Here is a 23,346-nt window from a genome sequence, read left to right as displayed (position 1 = left end):
GTGCAGAGGGGGCTCTGGGTCAAGGAAGATTCTGGAAGGAGAATGAGGTTAAAGAGGCCTGCAGGCGCCTGTGGGTCCACAGCTTCAACTCCTGTTTAGTTTCTGAACAATGAGACAGGAAACATCTGCAGGACTGAGATCCAACAGACACAACCTGGATCCTTTCCCTCATCCGCTGACAACAACAACAAAACCAACACACATCTGACTGTTCTGCAGGTCCACACTGTTAAAGATATGACAGAAGCTCCAGTCACAGCTATTATTACCTGGATACATCTGTCAATGCCTCATTGAAAGCAGAAATACTGTATTTACTGAGCCTCTTACAACCAGCCTGCACCACTCTACTCTTCTGTTCAACTTTTCACAGTTGTTTTTTGCACAATTACTGTGGAAGCCAGCGACCCATCAGGTAGTTGGCACAATCACACATGATGATGAATGTCAACAAGCGTTCCTAAGCTTCCCACTGAGAGCTCAGGCCTGTTCCTGCCTGCTGCTGCAGACAAACCTCAAGAAACAAGAATCAAAAGCCATGACCGGTGGTAGACTGTAAGCAGTGCTGTAAGTCATTCTGCAAACAAGATATTGACACATCATCTTTCAATATTTTTCAACTACGCTCTGAACTGAAAACCTTAAGATGTGACATCATATCCTGATAATCTTGTCAAATCTGTATTTTTAGGACGCTGGTTTTCCTGAACTGTTAATGCTTAACGGCTGAGATAACGCCACGCTGTGAGACCTGGACAACCTGCTCTGCCTCCTGAGTCACAGCTGCCTCTGTTGGAGCTTTTGCTCAACAATTAAAGATTAACCATCATGCCCCAAAAAACATCTGACGTTAAGCTATTAAGAGTCCTGTCAGTAGGGGAAAGAAGAAGACGTCCTTGGGTTGATTAATATCCAAATACTACTACACCCTGAGCCAGATTTCTGTCCAACAGAATTAGCTGCAACCAATAAAGCATTGTTTGCATGCATTGGTAAAGCACTGATTACTCTGTCTTATATAGTAATTGTTTAATCGCTAGCATTTAAAAGTGAAGACCATCATCACTGTTGCAGATTGACTTTTGGTCAATAAATGAATGGAATAATTCTTGCCATCTCTGAAGAGTGGCTACATTTAATCAGTTTTATGTGTGCGAATTAAACGTTAACAACTGTTAGTGGAAAGGAGAAATGACAAAATAAGTCAGCTAATTATCAAAATTAATCTCAGTTATTGTCTAAGGAGTAGGAATGTGCTGTGTTTACATTACATGTGAATAATGTATCTGTAGTTTGAATAATTTTCAAACAAAATCCTGAATCCTTGGTAGTTTAACCTTCTCTGATATGAATGAGGATAACCTTGGACTCAGGGAAAGTTCCAGCTCATTGTTCAATCAATGGAAGTACTTAAAATACACACATATATGTTATATGTATTCACCAACAAAACACTGAACATCAAAACTTTCATAAAGGAAGCTTTTAATCCACTACTGTTGTACAGGTTGTAGCTATTGTAACCCAATAAACTTCTGAGTTGGTGTCTATCCTGTTTCAAAATGAATGTACAGACAGAACTTACTGGCCTGAGAAGTGGCTAAATAGAGAAGAGGGAGGACAGACAAAAAAATCTATACTTAGGATATACAGTTTACTGCATGTGTGCGCACACAGAGCTAATGTTTCCTCTCGCCACGAACAATCAAACCCGACCAGAATGGGTTCAGACATTCAAACATAAAGGCGGCTCTTTGGTGCTGCCACAGAGCTTTTGATTTGGTTCTCTTTCTTCTAAAAATAGACTTCTGTCCATGTCCAGTGAGATACTGCTAAATCATCGGATTGTCCTCTTTGACAGAAATGCTTTATTTTCTAGAGAGGAAGATTCAGCTAATTATGAAGCCCACACATGAAACAAAATCCACTTTTCAGAGGACAAACATGAAGATGTTTGCACATGGCACAAACAGCATATTCGTGTTGGTTAAACAGAAAGCCTTCATGATTTCAAATTTGCTGGATCGCTGCATGATTTGATTGTCCCCACAATAACCAGAAGTTTAGGTGTAATTCAGACAGAAATAACATAAAAACAGGCCTACGGCATATTTTCAGTCACCACCTTTTATTATGTTCTTTTCCATACTGTCGTTTCTCTGTCTATAAAAGGCTCTAACTGGTGTTTACAACCTTCTGTAAATTACAGTGTTTCTGCCTTGTGTTACTTCAGCTGTAGTACGTTGGTGACCTCTGACAGAGGCTGCCAGGAGGATAATATACAGGCGCAGATACAAAGTGGAGAAACAGTGGTTAAAGGCAGACAGGGACATTGCTCTCTAAAAAGTGCAGTATTTCAAACATAGCACGGAATACATAAAATAAAATCATAAAAATCAAAATGCTAAGTTTTACAATGCAAAGACTTATAGGCCTAAAACATACTGTGGATATGAGGGGAGTGCTTGTTGCGTTTAAGCATCTCAAGACGAAACTTGCTGCCTAATGCTGAAAATCCACAGCAGAAGAAGACAGAAGATGCACAACCGAGCACCAGAGAGAGCTGGTTTGCACATTTACAGTGAAAACAGCTCAGCATTCTCAGAAAGGCTGAGTGCACTGAAAAGAAAAAAGCCATGGGCAGACATCTTCATCTGCTGTGGACACATCTGTTTGCTTCAGGGTAAAAGGCACGAGTGAAATTCCAGCTAATGTCAAACATGTCTGAAACCAGACAAATACCAGAGAAATAAGGATACTGGTAAGCTGCTGGTGGTAACATTCCTGAAATGAATACAAGCTTATCCATCTACTTCATTGAGCTGTTTCACTGCTTGTTTTTTTCTGCCTCTGTTCTGATTCATACATCCATAAAGATAAAAAATTATTGGAGTAGCCTGAGTAATCAATTGGATTTATAGGATCAGCATACTGTATTCACACTGCACACTCTGTAAATCAAGCAACAGACACATATTTGGACAAAGCACTTTGCTCTCCACAGCTCCTCAGGTCCCGATTAGCCCTTGATGCCTACACAGCAGTTATCGACTGCACTCCTGGTAGAATAAGCAGAATGGACCACAGCCTAAAACCTAAAGCCTGAAACAGCTGTGGGAGGATAACACGGAAAAGACACAATTGTGCTATGAGACAGAAATATCCACCCAGGCGGATACAAACAGAAACATATGGTTGTTTATTTGGACACACAAAGGACCAAACAAACTGAGAATCAAAAGTTAAAACAGGAAAGCAAGGATTAGGAGGATTTGAAATCAATGGCCTGGAGAAAATGCTAAGTCACTGCAACAGAGGAGGATGCCAAGGCTGTAACTTACTGTCAGGAGTTCTTTCTGGAAGGACTTTCTCTCTTTGCTCTCTGCATTGTTGCAGTCCTCCTTCAGCCTCTCCAGCACAGATGCCACCCTCTCCGGCTCGCTGTCCAGCTCTGCGCGGCAGAAGTGCGTCAGAGGCAAGTTGACGTATCCAAGAGCATCCGCAAACGCCCGCCAGTTGCCGATGTTTTCCATTAGAATAGTTCTTACAGAGGCATAGATGTACGTGAGGAACTTGCAGGGCTTCAGGATCTGCTCCAGCAACAGTGAAGTTGTAAGGTCGGGCCCGCTAAAGTAGATGGGCTTAACCTTGCCAACCACGAGCACATTCTTAGCGTGAACAAGTCCCATTCTACCCTGGTAATATCCAATGTACCACTCTTTTGTCCACAACTGGCCTTTCAGCTTGATCTTCTCCTCACTCAAGAGAGCTACAAAGTCACCCTTTTTATACTCGAGCAAGTACTGGTTTTTTGTTTGTCTGATGACAGTTTTGATCAATTTCCCAAATTTCAGGTTGTTTATTCTCCTGTCTTGGAAAACGGGGTATTTGGTGGCAATGGCCAGAGGAGACAAGACTATCTTGCCCACTTCCTTCTTCTTCAGGAATCGCCGTTGCACAGATGTCTTTTGGCCTGTTTTGGGTGGTGGTGTTGGTGTCTGAACGCAAAACTGAGCCAGTATACAATCTTGGTCGTCTTTGACCTGGATTCTTAACGTGAAATCTGAAACATCATCTGTGTTGCGTGATGCAATGATGTAGACGAGCCTGCTGACTTTGCCCAATTTAACCTGGAAGCCCCGAACCACTCTGGCCTGATCACTGGCTTTTACCTCATAGTTGGCCATGTTGGAGTAAACTCCAACACGCAGATCCTGAGGTCTAGACAGGACAAACTGGTGTTTACCCCAGAGCTGCAGCACAACTGGTGGTGCAGACTGTGCCTGCTTGCCAACCTCACTTACCAATAGTGTCTTTGGGGCACATTCGTGGCCAAACATAGCCACGACTGTCTTGAAGGACGGGTGAATGTGTTTGGGGCCATACACTCCTAAAGTGATTTTTTTGACCACATGCTCCCAAACTGTGGAGTCCGGAGATATGGACTGGGCCTGAGCCACGACACACACGTACATACATGGCTCAAGGTTATCCAGGCACACCTGGACTGTGTCCCCATACATGTATGCCTGAGGAATGGGAGAATAAGGACCCTCTTTACAATCACTCCGGACACACAAGACTTCAGTCGTCTGCCTGCTCTCCATTTTTACTACAACAGACACTTTCATCTCCAGGGTAATGGTGGTTTTGGTTTCCATGTTGCTGAGTTTAATCTCCACCACAGGGCTGACAGTGGTGCAGCGGTCATTGTTGAGCTCCAATGGTGGGTCAAGCAGAGCTTTAATTGAGATCTGTTGTGTGTCCCCTGGGGCCACGTGGCCCTCAGGTATGTGGATGCTGATGTTGGTATCTGGGAGCTGGACAGCACCTCCTGAGCTGTCCAACCTACAGACAATATTTGTCTCGACTGGCTGTGTTTGGCCCCAGCCTGGGTTTTGACCCAGTGAATCTAAATCATGGCAAGATCTGGCCAACTTGCGGTGGGTGAGCCATGCTGTCCGGAAATCCTCCCTGCTCTGGAACTGTTCTGGTGCCGGTGCTTTAAGACCTCCAAAGAAACTACTAGAGGTCTGAGGGGCATCGGACTGGGCCTGCAGGATGGAAAGTTCAGACAGACTGTAGGAACGTTTGCTTCTAAAAAAAGGGTTGTCCCTGCGCAACGTTTGCCCCATCCCTACTGAGGGACTAAGAGGATTCAAATTAAAAATGCCACTGCCAAAACCATTAATGTCAGAAGTGCTGCTGGTGGAGTTGGGCACTGAAGGAGTGAGTGTATCAAATAGAAGGAGGTCGACTGATTTCTCATTACTATTCTGATCAAGAGAGCTCTGAGGACCCCCGTTTAGGAAAGGATTTGTAGAGGTATGGTTTGTTGCAAAGGGATTTCCATTCTGGAAGGTGGTTGGTTTCAGAATCACTCCTGCCCACTCTCCTAGAAGGTCCATTTCTTTGGCTGCCTCCTCATTACAGTCTCCCAGAGTGTCAATCATCCCGCTGTCACTGAATGACGAATCTCTGTAGTTGATGGGCTCCACATAAGCTGCAGGGATGTAACCCATCTCTGTGTTGTTGTGGGCGTACCACCATTCTCCTCCCGAAGAGTCCAGGACGTAGAGGCGGTCCCCTTTGGAGAACTTCAAGGTGGTGAAGCTGGATGGGCAGTAGTCCTTGATTGCAACAACTTCCCGGGCAGTGCCGAAGGAGGCAGTCGCATCCAGTCGTAAGGCACTGGGAGAAGGCACTGGAAAAGAAAGAGCAGTGTCAGTCCCATGTAAATAATTATCCCTTCTTCCTAGCTGAAACAAATCATTATGTTGGTGTACATTACTGTCTATTTATGCAATGTTTATACAACTTCTGCTTACAAGGACGTCATCTGCATGGATAAACTCTTTCTTTACCTATCCAGTGCAGCAATGAGTTATCACAACCAGATGCTTCAACTAAGTCGAGCATAGACATCCACTCAGTCTGTTTCAGCACAGAAAAGAAAGGCTGCTCACTAATTCATGCTTCCATGTTTTTGGCAGTGATAAACTGCACAAAGCAGAATCTGCTTATTGTTCAGTTTCATCTCTGTAACCAGATGTAACCCATTAGCAGATGTGCCAAGAGCCTCCTGCGAAATTGCTTCAATCAACATTATCCATGGTAAAACACATGTAGAATGATTATTCATGTAGTTTACATATATCTTGTACTATTATTTTACATTTTTGGGTACATCGTCTACAATACAGATGTACAAACTGAATGTACAGATTGCCACAAGCCGATTGCGGAAACAAGTTTTCAGGGACCTCTAGTAACTACAGTCTCTTCGTTCCTGTTGAAAGCATTTTGGTTTGAGTGGCTTACCTTTGACATCAGTGAGGCTGGCCTCGGACACTCCATCGCTGAGATCAATGAGCGTTCCCTCGGACTTGCAGCGAGGGAGAGAAGTATTGTTGTTGTTGGTGGCTCTGATTCGATGGGCGGCCATTTTTGGACCTGTCACCAAGTGCACCAGTAGGTGTTCAGGCTACTCTGTCCTTTTAGCAAGTGGCAAGGTTGGATGTCAACAGCCTCCCATGATCTCTGCAAGACATGGAAAATATTTTATGTAGCTTTTTTCGAGAAACATCATAAACTGTTTATTAAATGTATGTACTTTCAAATGCTTCATGCTGTAAGCAGGATTTTCAACCCAGTTTGCCTTTTTCTTTTTTTAATGTGTTTCAAATCAACATAAACTAGCCCCTGAACACCAATGTTTACACGCACATCCACTATAAACATAAGCATAAATTCAGATTAAAGTCTTCTGAATAACTTTGTTTCTCCGCCATCCCCTTGGGAGTTACAATCTCCACAGATTTGGACCTGCAGGAGAATTAGAAAATCATTAAATGGAATGGCAAATTCAACAGTTTTTCTGGCTGCATGGCTTTTATGAATACAGATGTCTGATTAATCTTCACTGATATCAGCTTATTTATTCAGGCAATTTTACCCTTCGCTGATTAATAATTACTGTGATGATTAGCACAATGGTAAAGTGAGTGGAAAATCAATAGTAGTCTGTGAAGTAGAGTTTTTCGAAATATGCACAGAAATAAGCCAAGATGAAGGGAATCATTATCAGCATCTTCTCAAGGCTGATCTTAACCAGCTAGGTTCAGACTGGTGATGCCGTGTATTTTCTTGGAAGTCAATAAATCATACGCACGGACCAAAGCAATTCTCCATCTAAATCTCAAGTTTCCAACAGGGTACCTTGAGGGCTTAAAAGTCTTAAAAATAACTGATTTCTCAAAATAGACCTTTCTGATTTAATTAATGAATGACTTTATTGTCATTGTTGTTGAAACAACAAAATTGTCAAGCTCGACCCACCAGTACTACATACAAACACTATAAAATACAGCATAAAAAGTAAAAAGGAGCTATAAAGGTAGGGAAAAAAGTAAAAATGTAGCTATAAAAGTAAGTAAGACAAAGTTGAATAAATACAACACGCTCTCATCCAACATCAATCATACATTCATGTCAGGTTGGACACTGCACATGTCCCATTATTGCACATAGTTATTTACATTGCTCTATGTGGATGTTGCATCTCTGAAATGTGCAAATACTGTCTGCTAAATCCAGACTTTTGACCTGTATATAAAATAAATCAATAGGACTTAAATTAGTCCCTCAATCCATCCATCCATCCATCCATCCATCCATCCACTTAGGACTCATTAACATTAGATCTGTCAAACCAACCATTGAAAAGTCAACTGATAGATTATCATGGCCATGAGACATAAGATGCAAAAAATATTCAAAATGTTGGATTGCTGTTCTGATTGCTTGGTGTTGGTAGGCTGTTAGATCGATCATGTCAAGTTTTCGATGCTCTTTGGGTCCCTCACAGTTGCAAAATATATATTCAAACCATTGCAGACGATGTTAACACAAGGCTCAACAAATGAAAGCTGTGGATGTGGGTCAGTGGAACACAGCAGCTTGAGAGATACCAGGCTTTTCACTTCGATCCATAATTCATAACAGCATGAGCTCATGGGTGACACTGTTCGCAGGGAGTAAGAGACTGAAGGCAGTTTAGTACTGACACATTTCTACAGCAGCCAGGCATTTAGTTCTGACAGCAAATTCCAACACTCCTAATTTCATCTAACTATTTATAATTTACAATCTGATTTGTGGTTTTGGGAAACATCCAAACATTGGCTGTGGCTCAGTAGGTAGAGCGGGTTGTCCACGAACCGAAGGATTACCGATTCGATTCTCGGAATGTGCCATATTCAGTGTCTTCTTGAGCAAGACACTGAACCCCCAGTTGCTCTGGTGTGTGGATGTGCGTGTGTGAGTTTGACTTCTGTGACTGTAAAAGTGCTTTGAGTACCAATAGGTAGAAAAGTGCTATATAAAAGCAAGACAATTTACCATAAACATCCAAAAGGCCTGATGATACAACATACATTATATAATTCACTTTAGTGGATCTTATGAGCACCATATTGACACAAACTTCTTCTATGGGACCCACACACAATAAAAATGGCCACATGTTGTTAAGCACAAATGATCCAAATTATTACGCCCTGTCCCAGGGGAAGTAAATATCTTGTATCAATGATGCGTGTCAAGTTCTGGAGTATATCACAAGTCAGATTTCTTCAACATTATATGGGCCAGTATAAAGACTTGAGAAACAAGCATGTGGATCAGAGCATCTCTAGTCCCATCTGGGTCCATCTTTCAATTTACAGCACAAAATTATGTTGAACTTCATGTTAAGGCCAAGTCTTGGTTGGTCAGGTTAACGGTCAAGTTAATCATAACCCTAAGCATATAAAACCCAACAGCTTTGGTCATTGGTTATTGACATTTTTGTTCATAATGGTCTAGCCTAACTACTTAAAACACCTGGATAATTATTTCTGAATCAATGATGACTTTCTCATCAGCCAGATGTTATTGTTCAAACTGAATCTCATGTCGTCATTCACTGAACACATAGTGGTCAGCTATAAAATATATTTAATAAATCTACAGGGGAAATATTTGTGAAGTTAATATGATAAGACTGATTTAACCATATCATGCAAGAAGAACTATTTACTTCAGGCATCGAAAAAGAGAAAAATGTGACGCTGGAGTTATAGTTAGTGAAGTTGCTCCTGCCGCTGCAAAGAAAACATTCACACAGAAACTGTCTGAGGTAGAAAAAAGCACTGAGGCTGGAACTATCACCCACTCTTTATGTTGTGTATATAACCATTTGATTTCAGCTCCAAAAAAAGAAGTCATGCATGCACAGTACAACTTCCCCCCTATCTTGTGTTGACATTTAGGCATTCGGAGGACTTATTCTGTTACGCTTTTAAAACTGTTAACAGCCCATTCACTGAAGCTGAATTATTATTTTGGTATACAAAAGCTGCAACATCAGCTACTTCACAGTATATGATTTTCTATAAACCCACATGCAAAGTGCCCGAGCCTCATTAGGGCAGAGCAGAACAAAACCCTATTGTCTGATCTCAGCGTATGATGAATCTGTATCCACTTACGCTAGCTGAGAAATATTGCAGCAAAGTGCAGAGGTAGAAGCTTCATGGCTTAGACATGCATGTGTTGTTACATTTTTAAAGTTAGACAAGAAAGTCTGTACTCATGTGCAGAGGTATATTACTCAGCCATTAGCTAAAAAAAAAGTTTTTGTTAAACACCTGAGCACAACCAGTATATGTCATATATATACTAAAAACAGATTTTTTGTGCGTCAGCATCAAAGTAAATAAGCCGTGGAACTGGATGAACAGTTTCCTGAAGGATGGGGATATGTCTGCATTTAATGACGTACACTCGCAAATATCAGTAAATTGGGATTGCAACTAACAAACACATTATTATATAAATACAACGTTACTTTCTTGATTCAATTGTAATGCTCTCCATCTCATTTAGTGTGTTTCACCTCAAATAACTAACTCCACTAGATTTTATATAATGTGCTGTACAAACATTTTGATAAAAATAACCCACCGTTGGCTGCTTTGATCACAGATCAGCAGTATCACATTCAATGATCCTTGTTAATCTGACCCCTCAAGTGATTCTGCCACTGCGAATGCAGTCCTGATGTTTTATCATGCTCTGCATGACAGCGTGACGTCTGGATTGCATCTCTTTGAAGCAGGGGGAGGCAGGGGATGTGCAGGGGTGAGGTGAGGTCAGATGTAAACTCTGGGTGGTCTACAGCGGCAGCAGATCTCCAAACCTCAGCCTGACCAGCCTGCATCGTTTAACTAAGAACAATGGTGGGTGTGGTTCTCCTGGCACGTAAATCTGAGAGAGCACAACAACAAGAAAACTCTGTCATGCAAATCACCACATGTTGCCTGGTAATAAGGCGCTTGGAGAGGCAATAATGAGGATCAGCCAGCCTCTCTGGTAGCGGGCGTGTCAAAAACTCTCCCTCAAGGCTCCAATAATAATATTTCTGCAGAGTTTAACTGCTCGGCTGTTAGCCCAGTCTTTCATAACGTGTGGAATTAACAGTTAACGCAAGTTCATGTGTCTAAGAAAATTCACTCATGCTGGTACTTTGCTCAGAAACACACATGCAAGAGAACTGTAGATAGTCTCATCAACTATTAGTATGATTCGTTTTTTCTGTTATATAAGATTATATGCAATGACCAGTAGCTTGATAATTTCTGACAGACAGCCATATCCTCCATAAACCCTCACAGATAAGAGACTATTACCCCCATTATCCTGCAATTTGCAGGGCCCTCTTGGCCTCTCACTTCAACCTACAAATAAAAAAAATATTCATTACACTGCAGACCTGGCATCAAATGAAACAGAATACGCGTTGTATGTTTATGGCATAAAAATAAGTAAGTTGTAAGGCTGTCATTTTATCTGGCAGGCTTGAGAAATAAAGCAGTGGAGCTCAAAAATGCTGAAAAAAGATCCAACTATGCTCCAAGTATGAATGGATGACTAAGACTACTACAGTTGGATACCTTAATTTAATACCATTGACTGTATATAATAGGGACGACCACCCAATTCTTTGCATTGGCCAAACTAACACCATTTACCCAGGGATAAGAGCACCGCCATCTCGCAAATCTGAAGCTAGAGTCTGCGAGTGGAGCCATGCAGAGCCACGTTATCGATGGCCCGCCCACATTTCCTCCAGACTCACTCACATTTTCATTTGATTAATACTGCAGTCCACTCTCCTCCATCAGTTACAAAGAAATGTTGGATTAACCACTGTTGCCCCCCTACCCCACCACCCCATAAACCGTGACCTGTTTATGGGGTGGTGGGGTAGGGGGGCAGTAATGATCTAGGGAGCAGTAAACAAACTGCTTCAAATAACAAACTAGCATTTGAGTAAGCAACAGCATTATATTAACCACCTAAAATGACAGAAACAATCATTGAAATACAAATATTTGACATCTATTTTAGCGTTTAGTCCCATCCACTAACACGGAGGAGGTGGAGCTTATGACTCATACTGCAGCCAGACACCAAGGGAAGAGGAGCCGTTCCACTGACCATCTTCATATGCTCTAATGTTTAACACCAACTTTACGAACCCAGCCCTTTACTGCAAGCCTTGTGTGTGTGTGAGAGGCAAGACAGTTGCCAGGACAAAATTTTCAGGGCACTCATGTAGATGTAAATTAAATATCATACCCATTGCAGAAAATAACTGAAGGCAGGCACATAAGCTTAGGGACCAGTGGAGTCCAATATGCAGTCCAAACCCTTCTCAGCTCATAGGATAGTCTAGGGAAATTCTCTCACTAACAACACCAATACACCATATTACCATGGAGGACGCAGAAGTGCCACAAACCTATTTTGTGATATATTAAGATTAAGACCCCTGGAGCTCACGTGGCAGTGAAAAACCAATTCCTAGTTTGGCATATGCTCCAAACACCTTCCCGTGTCAATTTTCAACAATGGATAGCTTGTAAAATACAAGGAATATAATAACACACGGTGTGAAATTATTATTGTGTTCAATTTTGTGTAAAGATTTGTACACATGAGAAGAGACTACTTGCAACGTGGCATCAAGAGACAATGAAAAGTTAATGAAATTCAGCGAGTTGTTGCCATGAAGGGAGAATAATGATAAGAGTGTGGGGGTACCAAGCTGAAATAATCTCATCTTTGAGGCAACGACCAATGGGAAGAACTGATACAGTTGACTGACATATGAAACCAATAGAGAGTTCCCCAAACGTTTATCGCAAGGAAACATCATCCACAAATCTGGTTTCTACAACCACACTGAAGAAAGAGAGTGTATTAAAGCTCATAACTTTGTCCATACACTAGCAACCTTTTTGTGATCTGCTTGTTATGCTAGAAAACATTTAAGGAGGGAAATATACAAGTGGACAATGAGGCTATGTATGTGAATGAGGCTTAAAGGTTTGTGTTTACTGTATTTCCCCACACTAGTAATAAATCCTGAAACACTTCAGTTAATTGCATTAAGTAGGATGAAAAGGAAAAGGATAAGGAAAAGGAAACTACACTGATACAGATCTGTGAAGGTTCTCAGTCATCCAGGGAATGGTATATCCAGATGAAACAAGCTCAAACAAGGGAAACAGGACTCATCCAAGGTTTTTATTTCTAAGGTAGAGAGGCGAGTTTCTGATGGAAAACACCCACAGATATCTGTATTTAAACTCAGATTTCCTTCCAGTCTTTTAAAATTGAAGAAGCTATTTGTATAAACAAAACCCAGCGAGTCCAGTTGCCCTGGTTTCAGTTTGTAGTGTGAAGGTTTTGTGCTTCACATTCGTCAAGAATGACAATGTAACATTGGTGCTTTAATTTACACAAGATAGACCTGAAGTTGTTTTAATCTGCTTTCTTGCTGCTTTAAAGTTAACCAATAAAAGTGATTTAGTTTAAACTGCAAAAGTGTTTTTGTGGCAACTGACTTTCTGTTTCTAGTGTCAAGGGTCAAGGTCACTGTGACCACTTCCCCTCCTTGTGAGTGTGATGTCTCAGGAACATCTTGAAGGAATTTCATTACATCTGGCACAAACTTTCACTTGGAATTAGACTTTGGTTGCTCATGAGTCAACCCCACCTTATCAGCTCTTCATATTTCCATCACCACTAATGGTCCAAAAAGATTGATTATCCCTTTAAGTACTATTTGCCTTGTAGCTTTAAATTCAAGCACATAAACGGCATATCTACAGGGAAAGAAGTAATAATCTCTAAATTATTTACACAGGACATTTAACAGGCTCCAGATGCAAATCGTTCAATAAACTGTGGTGCGGTGTACTGCGAGCTGTGAGGAGATCATTTGTTTGCTGCCTTTCTCTGTTTAATGGCACAGATCCACTGTCAGACCAGATAAAGCTCAGCCAGCCTCAGACTTGTCTGTCCTTCAAAGTGTCTGCAGCAGGAGAAGGAAAAGGAGGAGGAAGAGGGAGGCCCTGCTGTGTTACCTGCTCCAGTCTAATAGGATTCTCCTAATGCAAACCAAAGCTATAAAATCATAATCATGTCTGCCAGTCTCCAATCTCTGCTCTCGTTTCCTGTCTGGACTGTGGGGTGGCCACTATCAGCGGGGCTCCAGCAACGGAGTGAGTTGACCCTACTGAGGCACCATAAGGCGATTTCCACCCTTGGATTCACCAGAGCAGCTGTGGGAGAACAACTCAGCTTTAAAAAAAAAAAAAAAAAAAAAAAGACACTTGGCCTTTCCTTCACACTCCCCGCAGAGGAAGTTCTCCACGAGGCTGTCATCCGTGCCACTCCTTTTATTCAGCAGTGCATTTCCTGTGGGGTGGATGTCCCCGAGGAAAAGGCTGGTGCCACATGGTTTTTTAGATTCATGGGGAAAAGACAAAATGTCTTTAAACAGCTGATAGGGCACAGCAGCTGCTTTCCTTCATCAAAGAAATCCCAGTTTCTTATAGTTTATAGGTAATACCTTCTCACTATGTGCCTGGGTTGTGAATTATATGTTTGGCTTTCCATTTTCGACTAATCCTTCAAAGGTGTTTCAACAGGTGAACGTTATTTAAACAACTTGTTTTGTGCCAATATGCACTGGATCTTTTTAGTCCTAGTCAGCAAAAAACCCTGAACATGCTCATCTACAACAAGATAAACTTCCACCAGTGAACTATTTGCCTTAAGAATATTTTAAATTTAAACCTCCTCCCTGGAACAGGCTCAGTCAATAATGGAGACAAATAAAACAAAAAAGTGCTAACAAGTGTCAATTGTGAGCTTCATGATTCTTAAAGTAATGTGGCTATTCACTGACGCTTCTTAGCCAAAAGCCCCTACAAAGCACATGACTGAATCTGCCCCATTTGTCTTGGGTGACAGTTGAAGACACACTGATGAAAACAGTAAATTAAGTTATAAAAAACAACAACAACAACAACAAAAAGCAATTGTAAATTGGTGAGAAATGTGAGTTTGGCCGTTCAGTATTTGGACACTGTTAAGCATAGCTCAATGCTAATGATCTAACGTTAAGGATGCAAGAGACTTTTCACTTAATTCTGAAACCTCAAGTTAAGAGCATGAACTAATGGTTTGTTTACACTTCAAGCAATAAAAACAAGAACTTGGTCTGTTCTGGCAGCAACATTTCTGCTGAGTTGCGGTTGGAGTGTCATTCAGACACTTGGAGACATTATTGAAAGCAAAGTTTGGATTAACATTGACAGACTATAAAATGCAGGAACAGATGATGCAAATACTTATGATTAGGTCATAGTACCCATAGAGCAAAAAATAAGTTGAAGTCATCATCGCTCTAGTGTAGATCCAACGCTGGCATGAAAAGCATCCTTTTAACAGGAAGAACCCAGCTCATATGACAAGATTTCACCAAACACAAACAGAGACACATGGTTTTGTGTTCCCAGATTCAGATGAAACATCTGTATCGTGCATCTCAATGTAACATAAAGTATCAGATAACATTAAAAAATGTTACCTTCCTGTTTTCTGCACCCGTTATTAGATATTCTTGCTTTGGATCAAAGGTTGAGTCTTAAATCAGACAGATCAGAATCAGCCTTCCTACTTGTGCTGTCGTTGACATTAAAAGCAGAGTACACAGTGTTTATCTGAACGGAGCCGCGGTGGATCAGCATTAATGTAGCCATTAACTGTACAAGGTCAAACACATGACAACGCAGCAATAAAAGCATCCAAATAACTGGCTCTGTATGAGCCCTTAGCGCTGGCTGGGCCTCTGCTGGGAGTTTAAAGATGACTGCTCCTTAGCAGGAAGTGGCTGAGGAGGAAATGCCTTTGTGATGAGAGGCAGCCAGATCTCTGCTGACTCTCCCTGCCTGCTACATTTCCTTCAAAGTGCCGCCTTCGATACGTTGCTCTTATCTGTTCAAGGATGCTTCAAAATCAACAACAAAGATTAAAAAAATAAAACAAAAGGCATGTACTGTATATAAGGTGAACCGCTGCGACATTCAGAGCATAATATCAGGATGTTTTCTGATTTCTAAATGGTAACGATAAAATGAAAGTTACAGAGTTACACCGGTCCCAGAGCTGCATCACATTCGTTTCCAGCAGCTGATGAATGCTGGCTGCTAAACAGGCTCAAAGAGCTCGAATTAGCTGCTTAACTTGTGACATACTCAGAGAAACCTAGATGCTGTGTTCTCAGGCAGCAGCGCAGAGCGAGACGTGTAAGAATACAAACAGTGTCATACTGAGTCAACACTGCTGAGGCCTCGAGTGCTCAGAAACAAAGCTCCAGTATATCACGTCCCGCTGCGAGGCTGAGCCACGCTGCAGAGTACACACAACTGTGCATCGAGAGAGTGACGCTTGGTGGTCACAACTACACCTACAAAACGTTTAACATCAGGGCGGCAGCTAAACAGTCGCTGCATTACAATCATCTTTGATTCTTTTGACACGTTTATATTGTTTGTGCTGTAGAAACCTTTGAAATACTGGAACATTTTGTAGTTCAACGCTAAAAAAAAGCTGAAGTTGAGGTCCTGAAAGAAAAATCTGTGAAGTTTAACGGTCAATTTCAGATAAAGTGTTGTGTGAAGTTATGAAAGTATTTGAGGAGTCTTATGTGACAGCAGCTGAAAAGCCAGTCAGAGCTTGACCACTGAAATCAGGTGTATGAATCATCATGGGCTAGAGCAAGAGTCGTTGACACATGCTGAGCCAAAGCAAGGAGGACAGAACTTTGAAAACTTTAACAAAATATTGTGTCTTAAATCAGGCACCACCTTCCTACCTGTGCTGTCGTTGACATTAAAAGAAGGTGCGGTGGATCAGCATTAATGAAGCCATTAACTGTACAAGGTCAAACACATGACAACGCAGCAATAAAAGCATCCAAATTACTGGCTCTGTATGAGCCCTTAGCGCTGGCTGGGCCTCTGCTGGGAGTTTAAAGATGACTGCTCTAATCACACTGTTGAACTATAGCAAGAGTCATTGACTGATGTTGGGCCAAAACAAGGGAAACCAAACCTTAAATATGAGTAACTGCAATGAGAGCCAGGCACAAGACAAAGGAACATATCATATGCTCAACACAGAAAGGCACATCTAAGGATAGCAAATAAGTATCTATGTATTATCTAAGTATCTATGTATGTACTGTATGCTATGTAGTAAACACGTTGGTGGATGGTTACACCAACATGTAAATAAAGGTAAACACAAATATATTTTTTTAACTGATTGCTTGAACCGCAGTGATATGGCCACAAATACATAGGCTGAAGCTTGGCAGAATGGGTTGTTGCAAGTCACGATCTCGCAGTATCACAGGAACCCAATTGCAAAGTAATCACACACCACATCTGAGATTTGGAAATAGTTAAGATTTTTCTACAGTTTGAAACGGTAACATCACACTGAGTCCACAAGCAGCCAAAGTCTGCAACTAAATACAGCAGTGAGCACCAGTGCAGAATACGTAAGAAGTGATTCAAAAATAAGTGACAGTTTAAAACAACATTTACTTCAGTTAGATTTCAGTCTGAAAACGTATATATTGTTCTCTGGGGCGCTTTCAATGTAAACAAACACAGCACACAGCAATACCCAAACTCACTGCAAGGTGTTTTTAGAGTGTGTGTGTGTGATTATTACCCAGACCAATTGCTGTGTGAAAAACAATATAATATTATAGGTAACGATATGACTCAGAACCTCAACAGACTCTGCAGACAATAGCTTTTTAAGGAAGTATAAAACCTAAGCGACTACAGTTAGCTCTACTAAAGCTGACAAAAAGGCCAGAAGCTCACATGTTGCTAAGTACACCTACAACTGTGCTTCGTTTATCGAGAAGCCATATTATGACAGAAGAAAAGACATTTATTACAAAGATTATTGAAACAACCTATTCGAAAAAGAGCAAAGTAAATGAAGCATGGCTATATAGAAGAGAGAGCAGATAAGACTGAGCATTAGCTGCCTATAGCCAAAAATAAACCACCAGTACTGGCTCCATTACATTTACACACTATCGTTCAAGCATTAAACACCAGACAGTAGTAACCACATGATTCCTGCTTCCTGGTAGGTGAATGTTACTGTCGCCTAATTTGCCTGCTCTTTACAGTTGCATGAATGTGATGACTATGGAAAGGGAGATAAGATAAGGTACTTTTTAGTTCCTAAATTAGTACCAGAAACTCAGTTGTTCCTGGAACTATTCCACAAAGAAGGCTATATATATATATATATACACACACACACACATATATATATAAATAGTTGTGTGCAACTCATTTCATGTCAACCATCTGACATGTCTGCACAGAGACTAAAACAAATCGTACTTCCTGCTTCATTTGCTCTTTCTTGTGAAAAATATTCAAATTTGACTTTTCTCTGTGGAAACTCCTTCTCGTCCGAGGGCCGTACAGCCCCAGGTCCACCTGCACGACCTCAGATGAACCTGCAAAGACACAGACTACGTATTTTCAGTTCAGTCTGTTTTTGTAGGGCACAGTGGGTGATTGTTGAATGACAGACTCTCCCCAGAGACGACCAGAGGCAGCAAACTGTGCATGTTAAAAAACGTTTGGGCTGCAAACACCCCAGGCTCTCCCAGTAACAGGTCCATTTATTTAAGCACATATTTACTCATGGTGGATACACTGCACGTCTGCAGCCAGACATGTCTTCTGCATGATTATTTGTCAGAGCAGCAGCAGCAGCTGCAATCATCATTCATTCTTTTACTTCACAACATAAACACACCAAGGTGGAGAGGGGCTGCAGGGATAAAGTGAGGAGGAATGTGAGGAATGCCGGGCTCCAAATGAAATCATCCATTATACAAGTGAAAGAGGAGTGGTGGTGTGTGTGTGTGTGTGGGGGGGGGGGTTTCTTCTGACGACAAAGGGGGGAGGTTGGGGATCATGTTAAGCTGTCATTCTGGGTCTTTATCAGAAAATTCATTGGGCTGCTTTCAGTGTTGCCAGTCTTGTCACGAACCCGAAAACAATGGCAATGCACACACCCTCAGACAAACACACCCCTATCCCCCTGCCACAACACATACACACTTCACTCCCTTTGCTTTGTTCCATAAGACTGAAGCTGTAACGGCAGGGAGGAGTGACGCACCAGAACCCATCCTGTGTACGTGTTTAATTCCTACTATAACCCGTTAAATGGCCTGCAAACAACTTCCACATCCACTGATACTGGTGTAGCGCAGCAAACACACTGCTCACACAAGGCTTTGTTGGCCGTGGTGCTATTGCAGGAAATGATATTTTGTTTGGTTTCTGTAGTAGCTGTTTGGAATTCGACTGATGAGTACAGATGCCTGATATCAGCCTACTGAGCCTACTGCCTAGTCAGCATGAAAATGTCATAAACACACTTTCCGGCTGTGAAAGGGATTTTCACAAAATTAATGTCATTGTTTCCAGAAATTTGTGGTATTTCTGTGATATTTTACCTCTAGTTTCGGATAAGTGTTTGCTCTTCTGTGTCTCTTCTCCGTCGCCGTACTTTTTAGACCCAATCAGCTTTCAGGTCTGACGATGCTGTCAGAGTCACAGCTTCTGTCACGTTTTGGATCTCCATCACACGTGGACTAATCTCGTTTCGACTCGCAAGATTTGGCCGCAAGACCAGTCTCACGAGACTGCATCAGGATTTGTAGCGAGAGGATTGATCCGAGGATTTTATCTTTTCAATGAAGCTCAATTTGGAATAGATAATCCATTTTTGAAACCCAACCCTGTACAGTATGTTAGGATGTTACATTCACATTTTTTCACATTATTAAAGTTGGTCATACTTTTGCAGAATATTTGGATTTTAGGAAAACCGTAAATAATGTAAAAATGGAGCAACAGCAGCGAGTGTGGGAACTGGTGTTTTTTCGTTTTTTTTTTTTTTGGTTCTGCGATTCATGTACCAATGTTTGAATGCATTTGTTTTGACTCGTATACCTAATGAATTGGCAAACGAGTATGAGAAGGCACTGTTGGATCTGTTGGAAGATGCATACCATAAACTGCTTGGTTGTATAATTATTGCCATGGTAGTAGTCAGTCTGGCAGAAACAGCCACAGGTGTCTAGCTACTGAACACTGCTGCACACACCTTAGTTCTTTTCACATCACATCAAGTAAACCCCTTGATTATATAATTAAAGGTTTGGTGATGTCTGTTCACAATGACAGTCCCTGGAGCGATTGATTTGTTTCTAGAAACAAGTGCAACTGCTGCCTTCACACCAGCTCATATGAACTGACGTGGCAGGAAAGCACTCCCAGGTTGGTAACAGGTGGGAAAGCACCATTAAACAAGCTGATGGGATCTTTATCAATGAAACTGTTCAGGTTATAGTTTATTAAACTACTAAAATATCAAAAAGTACATCACTATTGTCACAGACTTCTTTCCTATTTCAAGGTAAAAATTTCTGACTGTACACCTGTAACGCAACATAATCCAACTTGACAAAAAAAATATCAGGTCAGGATGTCCTTGTCCTTGTCCTTGTCCATATTGGTGACAGAAAAACTGCACCTTCCTACGATCCCAACCAAAAGACACAACAACAAACACTATAATGCTGAGAAGACTGCTGCAGTTATGAATGTTAAACAGAAATGCATGGAGGGGATGTTGACACCAGGTCATGGAGCATGATACAGAAAATGCAAATAACCCTGATAAGTGGCGCGCCTGCTTCCTGGGAACAGGTAGCCATGACTCACTAGTGGTACTGAATGCTCACACGAGGATCAAGCTGATGCCTAGCCTGAGGGAAAGGGGAGGTTGGTAGGGAAAGACTCTGAGATGACTCACCCCTGGTATAAAGGCTGGTTTCAGGGGGTGGCCCTGGGCCGGGGGAGGAATGGGGTGAGGGGGTGCGGTGAGAGCTCGAGAACCAGCTGCCTGTCTGTGCCAACAACAGCCATGCCCTCCCTGTCATAACTCATGCTGTAATCAGCTGGAACTGAGCTTCAGCGACACCAGGACACGCACGTTCACCCCTGGAGGGGAGGAGGTGGGGAAGAGGAGGGTGCTTATCTGCAATCACATGCATTCATTCACACAAAGAAATCCATTCAGGTCCAGCTGAAACACAAGATCAGCCCGTGGATGATGGAAGGATGAAGTTATGCTTAGAGAGTGATAAAAGATCTAGAAACCGTTTTCCACAAACATATTCTCTCAGACTTCAGTCATGTCAGCATCAGTCACGCTCATGTTAATCTAATCTTCACTAAAATCCACCAGGGCACTGCTGCTAGTGTATCTGAGTAGGGAGTGCAGTCCACTCACAGATGGAGACAGGAGTTGATAATCTTATAGACTAGAAACAGACAGTCCTAAAGGAAACTAAATGTACCAACCAACTCTAAAACTACCAGTTTACATGCTTACAGCTTAATACAGCTCCAAATTCGACTTTCTGACTAACTGATGGGAACATGTCCTACTCCTCCACACCAGGTGGCGATACGTGTCAAGTGTTAATACGGCCCCCTTTCCGGTTGACCAATTATATCATATAATAAACAAAAGTCGTTCATGTGGCAGACCAGCATTTCAAACAACAGCCAGATGGATAATAGTGCAGCTTTTTTAATCTCATATGCCACCACAGCGGTTGTGGAGCATGCACACACGCATTGTCCAGTTAAAGGTCCCATTAAGTGTATATATGCCAGAGAACATCGATTTCCAATCGCATTATCTTGGTGTCTTAATCGGATAACAAAAACGCTGATTTGTCATGTCCTCTTTTTGAGACATAAAAATCAAACTTCTTCAACTATTTCAAACTTTGTTCTACTAGAGCTTCAAACATGTTTACATCGAAGTTGTGTTGTGTTTCTCTGTGTGTCTCACCCTGCCGCTTAAGGACCCTCTTTTTCTCCAGCTTAAATCTGGTCACCTTACTCTTCCTAGTCTCCTAGCTAATAGTAGATCTACTAAAAACTAAATGTACCTTCCACCTCAAAAGCTCACCGGATTACCAAGAAAATGTACAAGCAAGGGTTTGAAACTAATTTTGGCATTTGAGATAATATTTGATGTCAAGAACAACCTTTCATTTGGATGAATGGAAATCAGACTCCATTATGTAAAACACTGTGCACTTGAACATAATGACATACATGCAGGTTCATTAGGTACAATAAAAAACACATTCTAATACAACAGTCCTGCAGTAAATCTAGTTTACACTAGAACAACAGTTATGACGGCAGACAGACAGGAAGAGTCAGTGAGCACGTTGTGCACAGACTGCAGTTATTACGGTAACCGGTTACGCTGCTATTACTGCAATTTCAGATAGAAATTGATAGTTGTATTGGTGTACAAAAAATGTACACAAATTAAACTCGGTATAAAAATTCGGTATAAAAAGAAACAAATAAATGGTGCCTGCTTATGGCTCCTGAAGGTCACGGGGCCACAAAGCTTTAAAGTGCAGCTTGTCATAATCCAATGGAGGTGGTAAAGGTGATGAAGATGACGAAGATGATGGTGCCACTTGGAATCAGTGTTGAGTTTGATGCCATGGCAACCAGAGTGCCCCTACAGCCCCACTCCAGCTAACGGCATTAGCATACAGAGGAACCATCAGGTTGGAACACCACTGCAGCTCAACATCTGACAATTATCACGACTTTCACGCATTCAGCCGCCTTCTAAATGTGGATTGAAACTTTGACAAATGTTTCTAAACGACTTTTGATAACATAAATGCAGCGACAGTGGAAAAACAACCGTTACAGTAGTTTTTTACAGCAGGTACGTTACAGCCACAGTAAGGCTAAGGGCTCCAACAAACAGGCAAAATAAGACAAATAAAAGCAAACTAATAAAGTCTGAACGCATTATGTTATCGAGAAGGTAGACTAGTGCCGATTAACCGTCGTTTTCTCATCTCATCAGCCGTGAAATAAGAGCACCGCTGGAGCGGATTTCCCCCTCAGTGAAAAGTTGCAGCTTGCAAAAAAAAAAAGAAAGAAAAACTGTCGCTTCCAGGTGGGGAAACGAAATCAACCCCCAAAATAAACCCAAGACATGAAGAGGAGAATGAAGACGGGAGGAAGATGGCAGCTTACCTGGCGGAAAAGAAGTCTTATTTTGTCCCATGAAAGGAAAAAAAACAGCGATAACAGCCGAGCAGGCGCCGATTCCGTCGAGCTCTCTCTCCCGGTGGCGGTGCTTGGATGAGTGAGAGAGAGAGCGGATCCACCGAGAGCTCCTGGAGGAAAGCAGCCGAGCTCCGGCTGATGTCACCGGGACAGGGAGGGGCCTCCCCGGGACATATTTCCATAGGGACGTGATGTCACTTCTACTGGTTCAAATGAGTCTTCAACAGCAAGGAGCTGCAACAATGACATCTGCAGATACTAACAGCACATTTAAAATACTAATTTCCGTCTTAATTGTTTATTTCATATTTTATTGTATATGTTAATATAATATAAAATTACATAGAAAACTGCAACCGTTATCCCTAATTTGTTTCATTATTGTTATTATTATTATTGTTATTATTATTATTATTATTATTATTATTATTATTATTATATGTGACAGAGCTACTGGACACTGAATTTCCCTCAGGATGAGTAAAGTTTAAAGCTTAAGTCCTCGCCAACTTTTTCAAGTTTTGTTTCACAAATCTCTTGAGATTAACTCACTGTTTTATTCTCAGGATTTCAATTACAACTAAATATTACACCCTAGATTTATCTTTATTTATTTTTTTTCATTTGGGTCCAAACATGTCAGCAAAAGCAAAGTCCAACTATTGTCCTGTAAATAAAAATGTCAGCCATGTACTGTATATATTGA

At 41.5% G+C, this 23,346-nt stretch overlaps 1 protein-coding gene across 1 annotated transcript in view; it reads right to left on the bottom strand.

The window, feature by feature from the left end:
• LOC125017708 (SH3 domain-binding protein 4) overlaps positions 1-22,982 on the bottom strand; it is a 34,657-nt gene extending 11,675 nt beyond the window's left edge. Inside the window, exons 1-3 of the mRNA XM_047601155.1 lie at positions 22,608-22,982; positions 6,322-6,540; positions 3,342-5,704 (exon numbers count right to left, since the gene is read on the bottom strand). Coding sequence (XP_047457111.1) covers positions 3,342-5,704; positions 6,322-6,445 — 2,487 coding nt within the window. The 5' untranslated portion in view covers positions 6,446-6,540; positions 22,608-22,982. The remainder of the gene's footprint in view (positions 1-3,341; positions 5,705-6,321; positions 6,541-22,607) is intronic.
• Between the last annotated feature and the right edge of the window lie 364 nt (positions 22,983-23,346).

This window comes from Mugil cephalus, chromosome 12 (assembly GCF_022458985.1).
Source record: "Mugil cephalus isolate CIBA_MC_2020 chromosome 12, CIBA_Mcephalus_1.1, whole genome shotgun sequence".
Taxonomy (NCBI): Eukaryota; Metazoa; Chordata; class Actinopteri; order Mugiliformes; family Mugilidae; genus Mugil; species Mugil cephalus.
Note: the sequence above shows the minus strand (reverse complement) of the source record. Positions and strands in the feature narration are given on the sequence as shown.